General features: G+C 36.4%; 1 protein-coding gene across 1 annotated transcript; it reads right to left on the bottom strand.

Moving 5' to 3' along the window:
• Positions 1-1,748: 1,748 nt before the first annotated feature.
• Positions 1,749-6,293, bottom strand: LOC102780751 (calpain-1 catalytic subunit-like). The gene is made up of 13 exons (XM_087847358.1): positions 6,194-6,293; positions 5,866-6,117; positions 5,638-5,725; positions 5,021-5,136; positions 4,787-4,920; positions 4,500-4,692; positions 4,335-4,397; positions 4,108-4,193; positions 3,623-3,694; positions 3,284-3,441; positions 2,979-3,136; positions 2,694-2,705; positions 1,749-2,567 (listed from the first exon to the last, which is right to left on the bottom strand). Exons 1-13 carry the CDS (start codon positions 6,269-6,271, stop codon positions 2,373-2,375), a joined length of 1,605 nt encoding a protein of 534 aa, XP_087703484.1. The 5' UTR covers positions 6,272-6,293; the 3' UTR covers positions 1,749-2,372.
• Positions 6,294-15,608: the final 9,315 nt, after the last annotated feature.

The following is a 15,608-nucleotide window of genomic DNA, read 5'->3' on the forward strand; positions in this document are numbered from 1 at the left end:
AATTTTACTTGGTATTGGATCGGAAAGGAAATCAGTGGTATCGCACATCACTAATTTTCAGTTGTTTTCACAGAGTTGTGCGTCCACATTAAAACGGCCAAAAACACTTACGGGGGATTTTTTGCGCATGCGCAAAAGCGATTAAGTATTAAAGAATTTGAAGAAAAATCTGGAGCATGTACAAGCTGATATTAATCTTTTACGGTATGAAAAGCGGGGAAAAAAACCCAAAACGCTTGGACACTGCTAGCACAAGCGGCCACAGAAACGCAGAGCAGGAGATTAAGCATCGCTGAGTATGTTTCCAAACCAACTTCATTCTAAGCCAAAGACTAGAAAATATGATGAAGCATATCTTCCCTTTGGCTTCACCTGCACAAATGCCAAGGTAGGTCTCCTCAGCAGAATTGGTTTTCCCTGCGTTGGGAGCACGTGCTGGGCTGTTCAAATCACGGACAAACAGTATCCCACATTCTTGATTTTTAGTTCACAAACACTTGTTGTAATGACTAACTACTCCTGACATGTTGGAGATGTTAGCTCTTTATACAGTAAAGTTACAGCGGGATACAAATAATATCAGGCTGATCCTGCCACGATTTGTTCCCCTGGTTCAAATCACAGACAAACAGTATCCCACAGTTGTTTATGTTTTTGAACCCCTTTTGCACAGAGAGGCATTTTTTGAAAAATGTATTGATAGCAATGTTGAATATTATTACACAGGTAAAAAAACAACTACACATAAAATAATCACACCGTGACGCCTCTGCCTTTGTAAATGGAGGGACAGTAACTGCGTGTGTATGTAAGCCTGTAAAAACTGAAGATAGTCAGATTAACAGTAACAGTATTTTGTCTCTATCCGCCATTCTGCAATTCATCTCATGTAAACAATAACGTGGCGCACAGTGTGACGTGAAAAAAAGGAACATACCTTTGACGTTGTTTGACAAACTCTGTACTGTTCGTACACACGTAAATGCAAAAAAGGAGTTTTAAAAAATCAAAACGCTGTTTACGTGTGGACGAAACAGCTGCGTTTTCAAAAATACCCGTGTAGGTGTGGACATAGTGTAAAAGAGTTAGTAGTTTATTTTATTACTACCTGTCATTTTTAGTTGTTTACTAAATGTTTGAGGTGTGAAATAAACTGCAATGGAGCAAAATAAGGGTGTGTGTGGTTGGAGGATGTGTTTGTGTTTCAAACTGGTCATGTGACTGCATGGCCACATCTGATTGGTAAAAAGGTTACCGGAAACTCCACTGGCAGCATGTTATCTAATGTGTTAAACTAATTATTTTTTTAAAAAAGTAACGAGTCGAATTTTGCAAATATAGCGGAGTAAAAGTACAGTTTCTTCTTCACAAATGTACTCAAGTAAAAGTAAAAAGTATCGTGCAAAAAAGGTACTTTAAAAGTACTTTTTTTTTTCAAAAACTTACTCAAGTAAATGTAACTCGTTACTACCCACCTCTGACTGGCAGCCCTTTATAGAATGCTGCTAATTGGCCATCAAAACATACTATTATCTGGGGTTACATATTAAGCTAAACTAATAAGCTACACAAGCTTTATTTACACAAGCTTGTGTAATTTTCCAACTTTTCTTTTTACCTTATAAATATTTTCCTTATGGCAGCACAGTGTGTGTAACGGTTTATACTGAGGATGACATCACTTAATGTTGCAAATAATATTTTCTATTGAAAGTAGAGGGGAAAATGAGAACAGACAAAGTCAGAGCTGAAAAATCATCCTGTTTTATTTTCTTATTCTTTGTGAAAGCCAGTTTAGAGTCACCAGTGAAGATCCGTGTCTTTGGAATGTGGGAATCAGTCCTCAAAAGGGGAGAACACTCAAAGTCCACACAGAAGATCAGGACATTAAAGCAGGAACCTTATCCACTGAATCCCAACATCACTTCTTCAAACTAAACTCCAGTGTTCACAGAACTTATTCTTCTACATAATCATTATTCTGTTTTATAGAAATTGATGAACCTGGCCAACTATCAGTAGCATTATCTTTGTATATTTTAATCATTTAGCATATTATTTCTTTTGGGTATGGATAAAGTCATGTTATTTATCAGTATTTATGTTATCTGTGCAGTATTTATGTTATCTGTTTGTTTGTTTAATTATATGTCTCATATAAAAAATTATATGAGACAGTATGACTCATGTGACCATTTTGAACCCCACCACCCATATTTCACAGCCAGCAGAGATAACACACCTGTTGTCTGGCTAACAAATAGGAAATTACCCTATGGTGTCTTTTGTTAAGTAAATAATTCATGTATTTTATTATCCTGAGTTAATCATATTAATCCTTCATTATGTGAAAGATTCTTTACATGATCTTATTAATCAGTCTTGGTGTAGACAGCGAGAGCGAAATCTGCAGTGATGTTGGGTTCATAGGTGGATGGGATGATCACATACTCTCCAGGTTCCAGACTGTGGAGTTTAATGAGATCTCGCCGAGTGCTGTAAGACTTTTCTGCCTTCACACGCCTGTTCCTCTGAAAGAAATCCTGTTGCAGGTGTCCTTGTGGGGTCTGGGAGAAATATGAAGGAACTTTAGTGAAATACTCTTCTGAGTCTAAGTATCCATTATTATTAAAATGCTGAATTTACTTTTGGTGCACAGACAGTTTCATATATTTGTTATTGTTTGTACTTACCCCTGGTGGAATCTGTTAATTGGAAAATGGTAAGAATAATATCATTAAACTGTTTCGCAGGAACCAATTTCCATAGTAACTTTAAATAATGAATGTGAAATCAGTGAAGGCATTTTTTTTTATTATTATTGTTTTACTAACTCAGCTGCTAAATTAGGAAAAGTGCTTGTGTTTTAATCACAGGGTGATACAATTGTTTTAAAGATTTAGTTTCTTGTCCCTTGGTAATCGGTTGCAGTATTTAACAATTATTTAAATTAAAGGAAGCGGATTCAGAATGAATACCTTATAGATGGCAAGCTTAGTTTTGTGATAGCGTATCTCAATGCGATTTCCCTGATGAGGTTTCGGCATCAGGGAGAGCATGATGTTTTTGTCTCCTGGCTCCTTCTTGTCTATAACAGTCACTCGAATGCGATACTGAGGGTTTGTTGCAAAGGTGGCTACAGAGAGGAAACAGTTTATTTGTTAGTTACAGGTTTTAGAAATTTATGGTGGGTTTTGTGTTTGTACAGATAAATAAAAAATGTAAAAACCAAAATATTCTTTTAGTGATAGTTAAAGTTTAGATAGGAATGAACTTGTCTTACAGTGGTTCACACAGCCACCTGCAGATGTCCCTGCTACCCAGCTCCCATCGTAAACCATGTAATTCCACTGACATTTTAAGTCTCCATCAAGAAAGTTAGGGGTCTCACAGCAGATGTATACTTTAATAAAATGGGAACAGAAGTCCTCCATTTGCATCCTGACAGCCAGATGAGCAGATAGAGATAAAATAGGAAATAAACATTAAATATCAAGCAGTAAGACATAAACTCTTTGGTAATGCATAAAAATGATTGTGTGATTGTTTTGTTTGTTTTTGAGTTTTTAAAATGCTTATTTAAAATATTGAGAGTAAACAGTGTGCAAAATTTCTAATTTACCAGAACTCTCCGTCGTCACGGTCGAAACACTTTTTTTTAACTTCTGGACTTACTTTGTCCCACAAATCTGACCTGAGAACACAAAACAAATAAGTTAATGACAGACTTTAATGCAGCAAAACAGATATATCTAATTTACAATTTCATTTGGCTTGAAGTTCTTAAGTTGTTCTTCTTTATAACAGAAAGCATGCTGTGGTCATCCACCACTATTGTTCTCTGTGGATGTCTGGCCATTTCCATTTTGCACAGCACGCATATGTGTTTTCTCTCTCTTTTTTTGATTGACCACTAATGTTGTTCTAACTATACTGTTTATCTCATGTTTAGAAATTCTTGAACTCCCTGCTGTGGTTTTGTAAAAAACAGCTTTTAATTAAATAATAATAATAATGAGTTGATTATGTGTAGGTGCAACACTAGTAAAAACTGTGTCATTGTCAGCAGTATATGGACGTTGTATGTTGTTTAATTAAGTCAAGTACTTGTCGCTCCATTTTCCGTTCCACTCCCATCTGCCCCATGGGTTCATGACTCGCACCAGTCGTACTTTGGAGCCGTTTAATTCCACCTTCAGATGAAATAATAAAGTTTTCATTATCATTATCTCCAAGTATTCTTTAATTGATACTGTTACAATTTTGCTGCAATTAACCTCGTACCAAAAGCCCCTTTCCTAGATGGAATATACTTTTGAAACTCAAGAATTTACCTCAGTGATGCCTGTGACAGAATAGGCATGACAATCTGCCAATCCAGTGTTGGCCAATGCATCCTGAAAAAGACAAGTAAGATAAATTACGTATTGAGGGTTCTTTCGTTTTGATTTTAATTATTGTTGTTTTTTTTATTGTTTCTCTAGAAATTTATTTCTCACCTCTTCTTTCAAAGTCGAAGAGCAAATCAGTGATTTGCAGTTAGTGGCTCTGCTTAGTGTCAGCCAAAGCTCATCGCAACTTGGTGCGTTGGGCTCTGTGAGATAGTAAATCTGGTTCACACCTCCAGTGAAATCTTTGAAGGCATCTGATGATGACCAACCACTAGACAGGTTTGCATATGAACCACAAAGTCTGAAGGAGACACACAGAGAAAGAAAAATATTTGTAAATCTTTTCTGAACCTTCTGAACTGATTTACATGAAAGTGTGTGACGTGGTTCTGTACTTGGCATATGCCTTCTCCAGCAGAGGAGCCCAGAACTCATTTCCACATTTCGAGGACACAAACAGTAACCGCTTGTTTTTCGTTGGCAGATTGTCATCAATGACAACATCTACCCACTTTCCAAACCACCAGAACTGAAACAGAGAAAACAGCTTAATAAGGATTAATAACCAGTGTGTTGTGTTTCTGTTTTGTAAAAGTATTCTTTAGACACATTTATTAATCCTTTGTTACCCGGAAGTGAAATATTCCTGCATAATCCTCAAAGGACTGATCCATTGGTACAACTTGTTCCATCAGAGTTGTTTGGAAGGTCAGTGCAGATATTGCAGACACAAACCAGCAGTTACCTGATAAAAGAAGGAAACTAATAGTTTTCTCAAGCTGACGGAGTTAAATTATGGAACAGTCTAAAAGCAGAAATAAAAGAAAGTAACAAGATAAACCAAAACGAATTTTAAACAAATATAAGAATGAAGAAAACGGGGTTAACACAGGACCGTAATTGAAGGGATGTTTTGGTTTGTTGGTTTCATTATTTGTGAATCTGCATATTTACATATTCTGTCTTTATTTATATGAAAGAAACTATATTGTGATATTTTTTTGGTTTCGTTTTGTTTTCATTTGTTTGTTTGTTTAATTTAAGACTAAAAGAAAATTAAATGAATGAGATGTAAAAATTGAGGGGGTAGGGCCAAATAAGTGTGTACGTCTACCTACTCCCTTTCAAAAAAGATGGAATGATATTATGTAATGATCGTGAACGTACATGTTTAAAATAAAAATGAACTGAACTGTGGAACATAGTTGTCATTGTCATTAGCTATAAATAAGAAAGTTTTGCTTACCCACGCTGCCTTGTCCGAAGTCAAATCGTGACATACCATCTATACTGAAAGCAGGCTGATCCTTCTTTCTTTGTTCTCTCAATAAATCCTTGAAAAGACAGTGGAGAAAAATGTGATGTTGACAAGCATTTAAAAAGAATCTGTTTTTCCTACTGTACAGAAATGCTAACTAACAATCCATCAGATTTGAAAGTGAAAGAAAAATAAATATAATTAAAATGATTTAACTGCTGGTCGAAGCCATTTCACTTCACTCGCATCAGACCGGTCACCCAAAGAAAGACCGTTTGGTGGGAACTCATTGTCCACAAACAGTTCTCGTTTCTGGAGGCAGTCAGCTTTTATCTGAGCGAAGTCCTGATTTTTGAACTTGGCAGGGTTGGAGGGGCTTCCCTCGCTGCCATCTGGGTAACGCAAGTTGACGAGACAAGTTTCAGATTTAGCCATGATGATGATGATGACGAAGTCTTCAGAGAGATTCTGGTGCAAGGAAAAAAAAATCAGAGACACAAAACTCTAATTTAAAGGTTTTTCTTGAAAGAACAGAGATTATTACCTGTGCACGGTGGCAAGCAACTGATTCTTCCTTGCAAGAGAAACACCTTGGAATTGCCAAATGTGATATGTGCAGCATCTTATATTCACACAGGCTTACACAAGTTTGAAATCCCACCCCCAAAAATGTAGAACAGCTATTATAGGCTGTGGCTGAGAGGAATGGGTTGGACAACAAAATACATTTTCTCTGGAAAAAAACAGATGCAAAACTATGACACCTGATATTTTGATTTCTTGTAATTTGCATGAAATCCAGCATGGGTTTGGACATGTTCACACACAGTCAACAACCAGGCATGAAGTCTAACTTTCAATAATTTGCTGTGCTTACACTTGTATTAGAAAAAAAAAAGTATATACATTCTTACCATGCACACTGTGGCATCAAATAATATAGTGTTTTCATTTTAGCACAATATAACTGAATAAATAAATACAGTTTGTTTGTTTGCTTTGTTTTTGTGATCAGAATGAAGTTTTCCACGTCTTTTAGGAGAACATGTTAAAATATCATCATCTTCAAAGGTGCTGCTACTACTACATTATCCTGTTGAGTCTATCTTTCAGTTAAAATTATTAAATCTAATTAAAAACATTATCAATAGTTATTTTTTTCTTTCCAGCTGGTCACTCTGGGTTAATGTTTGTCTTATTTAGTAAATAGAAAAAGGAAACTTGTATTGGTATTATGGCAGAAAAAAGGCTGCGGTAATGACAGTAAAAGTGTGGGGTTTCAAATCAAATAAAGGAAATTATATATTTATTTATTACAGGTTGGGCATTGGTCCTACAAAAAGTTTTAAATGGCTGTTAGAAGTTGGGACAACTGTGATGAATATTTTACCTTATTTCGTTAATGTGGTTGTGATATTTACCACTATCATATTCATGTTTTTGGAATAAGAGGCAGAAATATGAGGAGGAGTGTGTTAAAACTATTATTTCTGTTCCTCATTAAAACTGATGTTTTGACAAAACAGTTGGCTGAGTTACAGTGAGCAGATCAGTTTCCAGTGTTTCAATCATTTAACCACATTTCTACACAATGATCAATACAAATAAAAACATCTCAGTATGTCTTTTTCCAGCAGTGCCTACACAAAGAGTGATTGCTGCGTTTGTTTTTCTTGTACTTCACTTAAATATGGGGTGTGTATTTGGTCTTGAGTTTGAAACAGGTTTGCTCTTATCGTAGAGCTGTCACACACATTTTTACCATGTTTTAACATGTTAGCGTAACAAAGGATGCCTGACATATTTCTTTCTCTTCTTTGTTGCCCGAAGCTAATACCATATCATGTTCCTTGAAAATTTAGACTGAAAAAAACAAACAAGAAAATCTTATTTAGTTGAAGTGGTTGTGATTGTTACCTGTAGAAATGTTCATTTAGTTGGAATGAGAGAAGAAAATGAGAGAGAGAGTGTTGTGGTTGTGATAGTAATGTACAGTGATGTGTCTGTAAAAATACAGATACTGTATAGGAATCCTGTATATCACCAAGTAAATAAAACACAATACACTGAAGCCTTTATCATAAAATATTGTTAAATGTCGTCTTGATGCATGCTCAATCATCCAGGTAAGTAATTCTCCAAAAGTTGATTCTGTTCCTCTGGACGTAGCATTTTCAGTGGGAGAAATGTTTCGTCACTCGTCCAAGTGACTTCTTCAGTCTCAGCTGACTGCAGGTTTCCACAATCTTATAAACAGCACATTTGCATAATGACTGAAACCAGCCCACTGAATGAACAATGGGCTGGGTACATATGTACAAGTTGGTAAATTCACTCTGGCTTCGGTTCCACTGTCTCCTCGCGGGGTGTCTTACAGAGTTACATATGGAATATGTAACGGAGTGGAGAGATAGTTTCGATATGATAGAGAACGTACGGTGACATTCAAGGGCGTAGATTTGGTTTTAGCATTGGTGGGGACGGCTGATTCAACCACCGAACCCTGCCCTGTTTCTTTTCTTTTTTCTTTTTGCTTCTTGATAAAAAAAAGAGAGAGAGAAATATACTTGCCTAAATATGCTATTCTACATGCTTTTAAACCATTTAAAATTACAATTCATAGTTTTATATGTGAATTATATAATGTTAAATTACTATTAAACAAATGACTGACTAAAGTATTTTAGACTTTAGTTTACTTCAGCCATTTTCCATATAAATCAGGTATCATACAAAAATAAAAATAGCTTCAAATACAGTCATGACAATAAAAGAATATGAATTTAAGGACTTAACAACATTAGTTCAGTTATACTACACCAACATCTCTTATACATTAGCACTAAGGGAACACTGAATGACCTGGTGGTTTTTGTCCATAAAACTACTCATCTAAGATTACCACAAAGTAAAAGCTCTCTCAGCCAAATTTTAGGCACATTATATAAACATTTCTGATGAGTCACTCATCAGTAATGTTTGTAGGGTAAGTGCATTTTTAAAACAATTTGTGCAAACTGCACTACAAGGTGGAATATTTGCAAAATCATGACTACCTCATGGTATTTTGTCTCAAAAATTAACCCTATGAATATGTCAGTGCCATTAGGATGAAATTATGGTGTCACCAACATTTTAATATTCATGTTTTTGGAATAAGAGGCAGAAATATGAGAAGGAGTGAGTTAAAACTATTATTTCTGTTCCTCATTAAAACTGATGTTTTGACAAAACAGTTGGCTGAGTTACAGTGAGCAGATCAGTTTCCAGTGTTTCAATCATTTAACCACATTTCTACACAATGATCAATACAAATAAAAACATCTCAGTATGTCTTTTTCCAGCAGTGCCTACACAAAGAGTGATTGCTGCGTTTGTTTTTCTTGTACTTCACTTAAATATGGGGTGTGTATTTGGTCTTGAGTTTGAAACAGGTTTGCTCTTATCGTAGAGCTGTCACACACATTTTTACCATGTTTTAACATGTTAGCGTAACAAAGGATGCCTGACATATTTCTTTCTCTTCTTTGTTGCCCGAAGCTAATACCATATCATGTTCCTTGAAAATTTAGACTGAAAAAAACAAACAAGAAAATCTTATTTAGTTGAAGTGGTTGTGATTGTTACCTGTAGAAATGTTCATTTAGTTGGAATGAGAGAAGAAAATGAGAGAGAGAGTGTTGTGGTTGTGATAGTAATGTACAGTGATGTGTCTGTAAAAATACAGATACTGTATAGGAATCCTGTACATCACCAAGTAAATAAAACACAATACACTGAAGCCTTTATCATAAAATATTGTTAAATGTCGTCTTGATGTATGCTCAATCATCCAGGTAAGTAATTCTCCAAAAGTTTATTCTGTTCCTCTGGACGTAGCATTTTCAGTGGGAGAAATGTTTTGTCACTCGTCCAAGTGACTTCTTCAGTCTCAGCTGACTGCAGGTTTCCACAATCTTATAAACAGTACATTTGCATAATGACTGAAACCAGCCCACTGAATGAACAATGGGCTGGGTACATATGTACAAGTTGGTAAATTCACTCTGGCTTCGGTTCCACTGTCTCCTCGCGGGGTGTCTTACAGAGTTACATATGGAATATGTAACGGAGTGGAGAGATAGTTTCGATATGATAGAGAACGTACGGTGACATTCAAGGGCGTAGATTTGGTTTTAGCATTGGTGGGGACGGCTGATTCAACCACCGAACCCTGCCCTGTTTCTTTTCTTTTTTCTTTTTGCTTCTTGATAAAAAAAAGAGAGAGAGAAATATACTTGCCTAAATATGCTATTCTACATGCTTTTAAACCATTTAAAATTACAATTCATAGTTTTATATGTGAATTATATAATGTTAAATTACTATTAAACAAATGACTGACTAAAGTATTTTAGACTTTAGTTTACTTCAGCCATTTTCCATATAAATCAGGTATCATACAAAAATAAAAATAGCTTCAAATACAGTCATGACAATAAAAGAATATGAATTTAAGGACTTAACAACATTAGTTCAGTTATACTACACCAACATCTCTTATACATTAGCACTAAGGGAACACTGAATGACCTGGTGGTTTTTGTCCATAAAACTACTCATCTAAGATTACCACAAAGTAAAAGCTCTCTCAGCCAAATTTTAGGCACATTATATAAACATTTCTGATGAGTCACTCATCAGTAATGTTTGTAGGGTAAGTGCATTTTTAAAACAATTTGTGCAAACTGCACTACAAGGTGGAATATTTGCAAAATCATGACTACCTCATGGTATTTTGTCTCAAAAATTAACCCTATGAATATGTCAGTGCCATTAGGATGAAATTATGGTGTCACCAACATTTTAATATTCATGTTTTTGGAATAAGAGGCAGAAATATGAGAAGGAGTGAGTTAAAACTATTATTTCTGTTCCTCATTAAAACTGATGTTTTGACAAAACAGTTGGCTGAGTTACAGTGAGCAGATCAGTTTCCAGTGTTTCAATCATTTAACCACATTTCTACACAATGATCAATACAAATAAAAACATCTCAGTATGTCTTTTTCCAGCAGTGCCTACACAAAGAGTGATTGCTGCGTTTGTTTTTCTTGTACTTCACTTAAATATGGGGTGTGTATTTGGTCTTGAGTTTGAAACAGGTTTGCTCTTATCGTAGAGCTGTCACACACATTTTTACCATGTTTTAACATGTTAGCGTAACAAAGGATGCCTGACATATTTCTTTCTCTTCTTTGTTGCCCGAAGCTAATACCATATCATGTTCCTTGAAAATTTAGACTGAAAAAAACAAACAAGAAAATCTTATTTAGTTGAAGTGGTTGTGATTGTTACCTGTAGAAATGTTCATTTAGTTGGAATGAGAGAAGAAAATGAGAGAGAGAGTGTTGTGGTTGTGATAGTAATGTACAGTGATGTGTCTGTAAAAATACAGATACTGTATAGGAATCCTGTACATCACCAAGTAAATAAAACACAATACACTGAAGCCTTTATCATAAAATATTGTTAAATGTCGTCTTGATGTATGCTCAATCATCCAGGTAAGTAATTCTCCAAAAGTTTATTCTGTTCCTCTGGACGTAGCATTTTCAGTGGGAGAAATGTTTTGTCACTCGTCCAAGTGACTTCTTCAGTCTCAGCTGACTGCAGGTTTCCACAATCTTATAAACAGTACATTTGCATAATGACTGAAACCAGCCCACTGAATGAACAATGGGCTGGGTACATATGTACAAGTTGGTAAATTCACTCTGGCTTCGGTTCCACTGTCTCCTCGCGGGGTGTCTTACAGAGTTACATATGGAATATGTAACGGAGTGGAGAGATAGTTTCGATATGATAGAGAACGTACGGTGACATTCAAGGGCGTAGATTTGGTTTTAGCATTGGTGGGGACGGCTGATTCAACCACCGAACCCTGCCCTGTTTCTTTTCTTTTTTCTTTTTGCTTCTTGATAAAAAAAAGAGAGAGAGAAATATACTTGCCTAAATATGCTATTCTACATGCTTTTAAACCATTTAAAATTACAATTCATAGTTTTATATGTGAATTATATAATGTTAAATTACTATTAAACAAATGACTGACTAAAGTATTTTAGACTTTAGTTTACTTCAGCCATTTTCCATATAAATCAGGTATCATACAAAAATAAAAATAGCTTCAAATACAGTCATGACAATAAAAGAATATGAATTTAAGGACTTAACAACATTAGTTCAGTTATACTACACCAACATCTCTTATACATTAGCACTAAGGGAACACTGAATGACCTGGTGGTTTTTGTCCATAAAACTACTCATCTAAGATTACCACAAAGTAAAAGCTCTCTCAGCCAAATTTTAGGCACATTATATAAACATTTCTGATGAGTCACTCATCAGTAATGTTTGTAGGGTAAGTGCATTTTTAAAACAATTTGTGCAAACTGCACTACAAGGTGGAATATTTGCAAAATCATGACTACCTCATGGTATTTTGTCTCAAAAATTAACCCTATGAATATGTCAGTGCCATTAGGATGAAATTATTGTGTCACCAACATTTTAAGTTAGCCTCTGTAAACTAATATCCTGGCTTGCTCGAGGCTGCCGTTTTCAAAGTTTCAATCAAAATTAGAAATGCTACTCTGAGACTGAGATAACTAATAGTGCTGCCTGTTGTGCAGTTAGTTTCCAAAACACGTTATTCATGGTTACATACAATTTTAGACTGGCTATGCCTAGCATAGCCTGTAACGTTATTATGACGGACAGATTTTATGAGTGAACTTGACTTGAAGTAACTTACAGGTTTCTTTGAAAAATACTTTCTTATATCCAGGTTCTTCCTTTGTGCTGCCATCCTCCTCTCCTACTTGCAGGTCTTCGCAGCGCAGGCTTGCCACCAGTGTTGCCGCCAGTGTTGCCGCCAGTGTTGCCAACTCCTCAGTAAGAAAAATCGCAATTGGCTGTCCTAAAAGTCGCCAGAATTCGCTAAATGATGTCATTGCCTAATTTGCATAATTGGTCATGCTAATGTAATTGTAACCTACGTTGTTGGAGAGAGAAATAACATCGTGGAAGACACATAAAGTGAGTAAAAAACGTCCTAAATGCATTTAGAATTTATTTAGAACTACAAATAAAATTTATTTTAGGAATTATTGTTTTTTTCATGTCACAATTCCAACCTTGCTCCTTTATCCCGGCTTGGACCGGCAAAAGTGACCCGAAATAGGCAGTCTGGTGGATTTGCTTTGTGTGTGTGTGCAGTGGCGGTCCTAGCCTGTTTGGCGCCCTGGGCGAACACCTCATTTACGTCCACTGTGAGCGACCATCTTTGAACAGAGGTGGTGGTTTACGACACCAACTGTCTGCCATCTATAATCCAGTTTTGAGATCCCTTCCCAGACGCCTTAATGCCCACTCACATCCTGGACCATCTGACCTCAGGAAATCACATGATAGGGTGGGGCCAGGTTTCACAATGAGCTCACCCAAACCCTGGCTGATTGTGACCCACACCCGCTTTCACACCTTGGCTCATGTGATTAGGTAGAGGATCATCAGGGGGTCCTTCTGTCCCTCTTTGGGGGGAAACTTCCACTGGGTTTAAATCTGGGACTCTCCACCATTTGACCCTTAGAACTGAAGAAGCTTCTTGGATGAGAGGTGAAACGTCTTCAAGCAACTCAAAGAAGTCCAGAGGCCTTTCTTTCCAAGCTCCTTAGACTACGATGACCTGTATGACTGAGAACCTTCACAGACAGTATGCATAGTATGCAAGCGGCTACCAAACAGCCATCATAATTCGACAAATCAACAATTGACACTGATTAATTAATATTAAAATCTGTAACATAATGTATTGTTTGGAGTTTATTCTGTTACTGTTACTATTTTTACCATTTCTTCTTGGAGCAACTGTAACCCACATAATTTCCTTAGGGATTAATAAAGTATTCTGATTCTGATTGTTTCAGGATGACCTGCCATTATCCAATCACACATCTGCATCTTTTGCTCGTTTCTCCTCCTCTTCTTTTCTCGTTTTTTTTTTTTTAAACTGAGCACCTGATGGTTTTGAACTTTTCTTGTCCATCTTTCAATGGTTTTAATTTTGCACTCCAGTATGAACACCCATCCCCCAACCCGAGAATCACCACAACATAACCTAATAGACCTACACCTTAGTTCACAGATTCACTTTGTCGAGGGTTTATTTCTGGGATTTCGCACAACCCAGGATTCACATCATGAATACATAATGGGCTTGGATTTACAACATTATGAATGAAATGTGCTCTATTTGGAAGCAGCAGGTCTCCCTCCCCTTTCCACGGGTTGTGTGTGAGACTTTAAATCATCAAAATATGAAATATAAATTTTAAATTGTTATTGATCCCTTTACCCCTAGTCCTAAAGTGTATATTTATTTTCTTACTCTTCTTATTTTTATTGTTTGTTTACTTGCACTGTTGTAACTGGAGCCTCGTCCTCTCGTCTCTCTATATACTGGACTGTATGTAGCGGAGATGACAATAAAGTTTACTTTGACTTAGAGATGGACCGATCCGACTTTACGTATCGGTCCGATACTGACGTAAATTACTGGATCGGATATCGGAGGGAAATAAAAAATGTAATCCGATCCATTAAATATCAAAAAACCTCACAAGACTTGCGACATGGTGTAACTCGGCTCATAACCGTAGCACGTAGCAGCAGTATGCATCACGCGATAGAGCGACTGTGTGTATTTTTTTAGCGTCGCTAGCAATCCGGCATTTCATCTCCGAGGAAGTTATCCCAGAGAGAAGTAAAGCAAGTGTGTAAGTTCATCTCTGAATGTTTATAAAGCATTCCCGCGTTAAGCTTAACAACTGATATATGGAGCAACTGCCTCTCTCTCTCTCTCTCTCTCCTGCTGCTACTTCAATCATGAAACTGATCAATGATCAGCTGATTGGCTTTTCTGTCGTGAGTCTGTCTCTCTTGTTTAAAGCGCGTAAAAGCGCTATACAAATACAGACCATTTACCATTTGTTTGTTTATTGCCCACTTCGTGCCAGAAAGAGGAAACCAGCGGCTGACCAACAGCAGCACGTTTAAGCTTAAGCTGTTGTTAGAATGTATTTATTATTACTTTCTACACCAGAATCTTTTTCTACGTAGCTGACGGCTGGTAACTGTGCAGGGGCGGATCTAGCAAAGTTTAGCCAGGGGGGCCGATAGGGCATTAACAGGGAAAAGGACGGCACAAAGACATACTTTTCTTTCTTATTCTCATTTAAAATGTCTAGCTTTTAATAAATAATTATCCGAATCTTACACCCAAAGTTTGAATCTGATGTAAAATGTATAGAAGTCCATTACTGTATATAGTAACTATTAAGTCTAATATACCCTAGTAAGCTATACTACTTTTTCCTTTGGGAAGGTACAATCTGTGCAGTCTGCAATTCTGTTGAAGAAAGATGTTGAATCTATTTAATTATTTTTCAAAATTAATTGATTTCTGTGCATTTTTTTCCCACACTGCATCAAATTAAAGTTGATTACGTCGATTAAGCATCATGAGGTGGAGGGTGGGTGGTTCCCTATTTTTTGTCTTTTTTTGTGCTGGGAGTTTGCAGCCCTATTAGGCTACGTTCACACTGCAGGTCTTAATGCTCAATTCCGATTTTTTGATCAAATCAGACTTTTTTTGTCTGCTTGTTCACACTACAAATAAAATGTGACAGCAAACGCGCTCTAGTGCGAACGATTTTACACAGGTGGTTGGATGTTGCACTCAGGAAATGGAAGGAAGGTGAGTGTTATTAACCCTCTGTGGTCCACGGACACGCTGCACCTTCAAATCACATGACTATTTTAAGCTGACATAGCAACAAGCTGCAGCCACGCTGAGTCTCTAATTCAATTAACCCACATTGAAAGTTCGGACTTCAAAGTTTTTAAATTTTAAT

Source organism: Neolamprologus brichardi, chromosome 10 (assembly GCF_056152115.1).
Source record: "Neolamprologus brichardi isolate AB-2024 chromosome 10, ASM5615211v1, whole genome shotgun sequence".
Lineage (NCBI taxonomy): Eukaryota > Metazoa > Chordata > Actinopteri > Cichliformes > Cichlidae > Neolamprologus > Neolamprologus brichardi.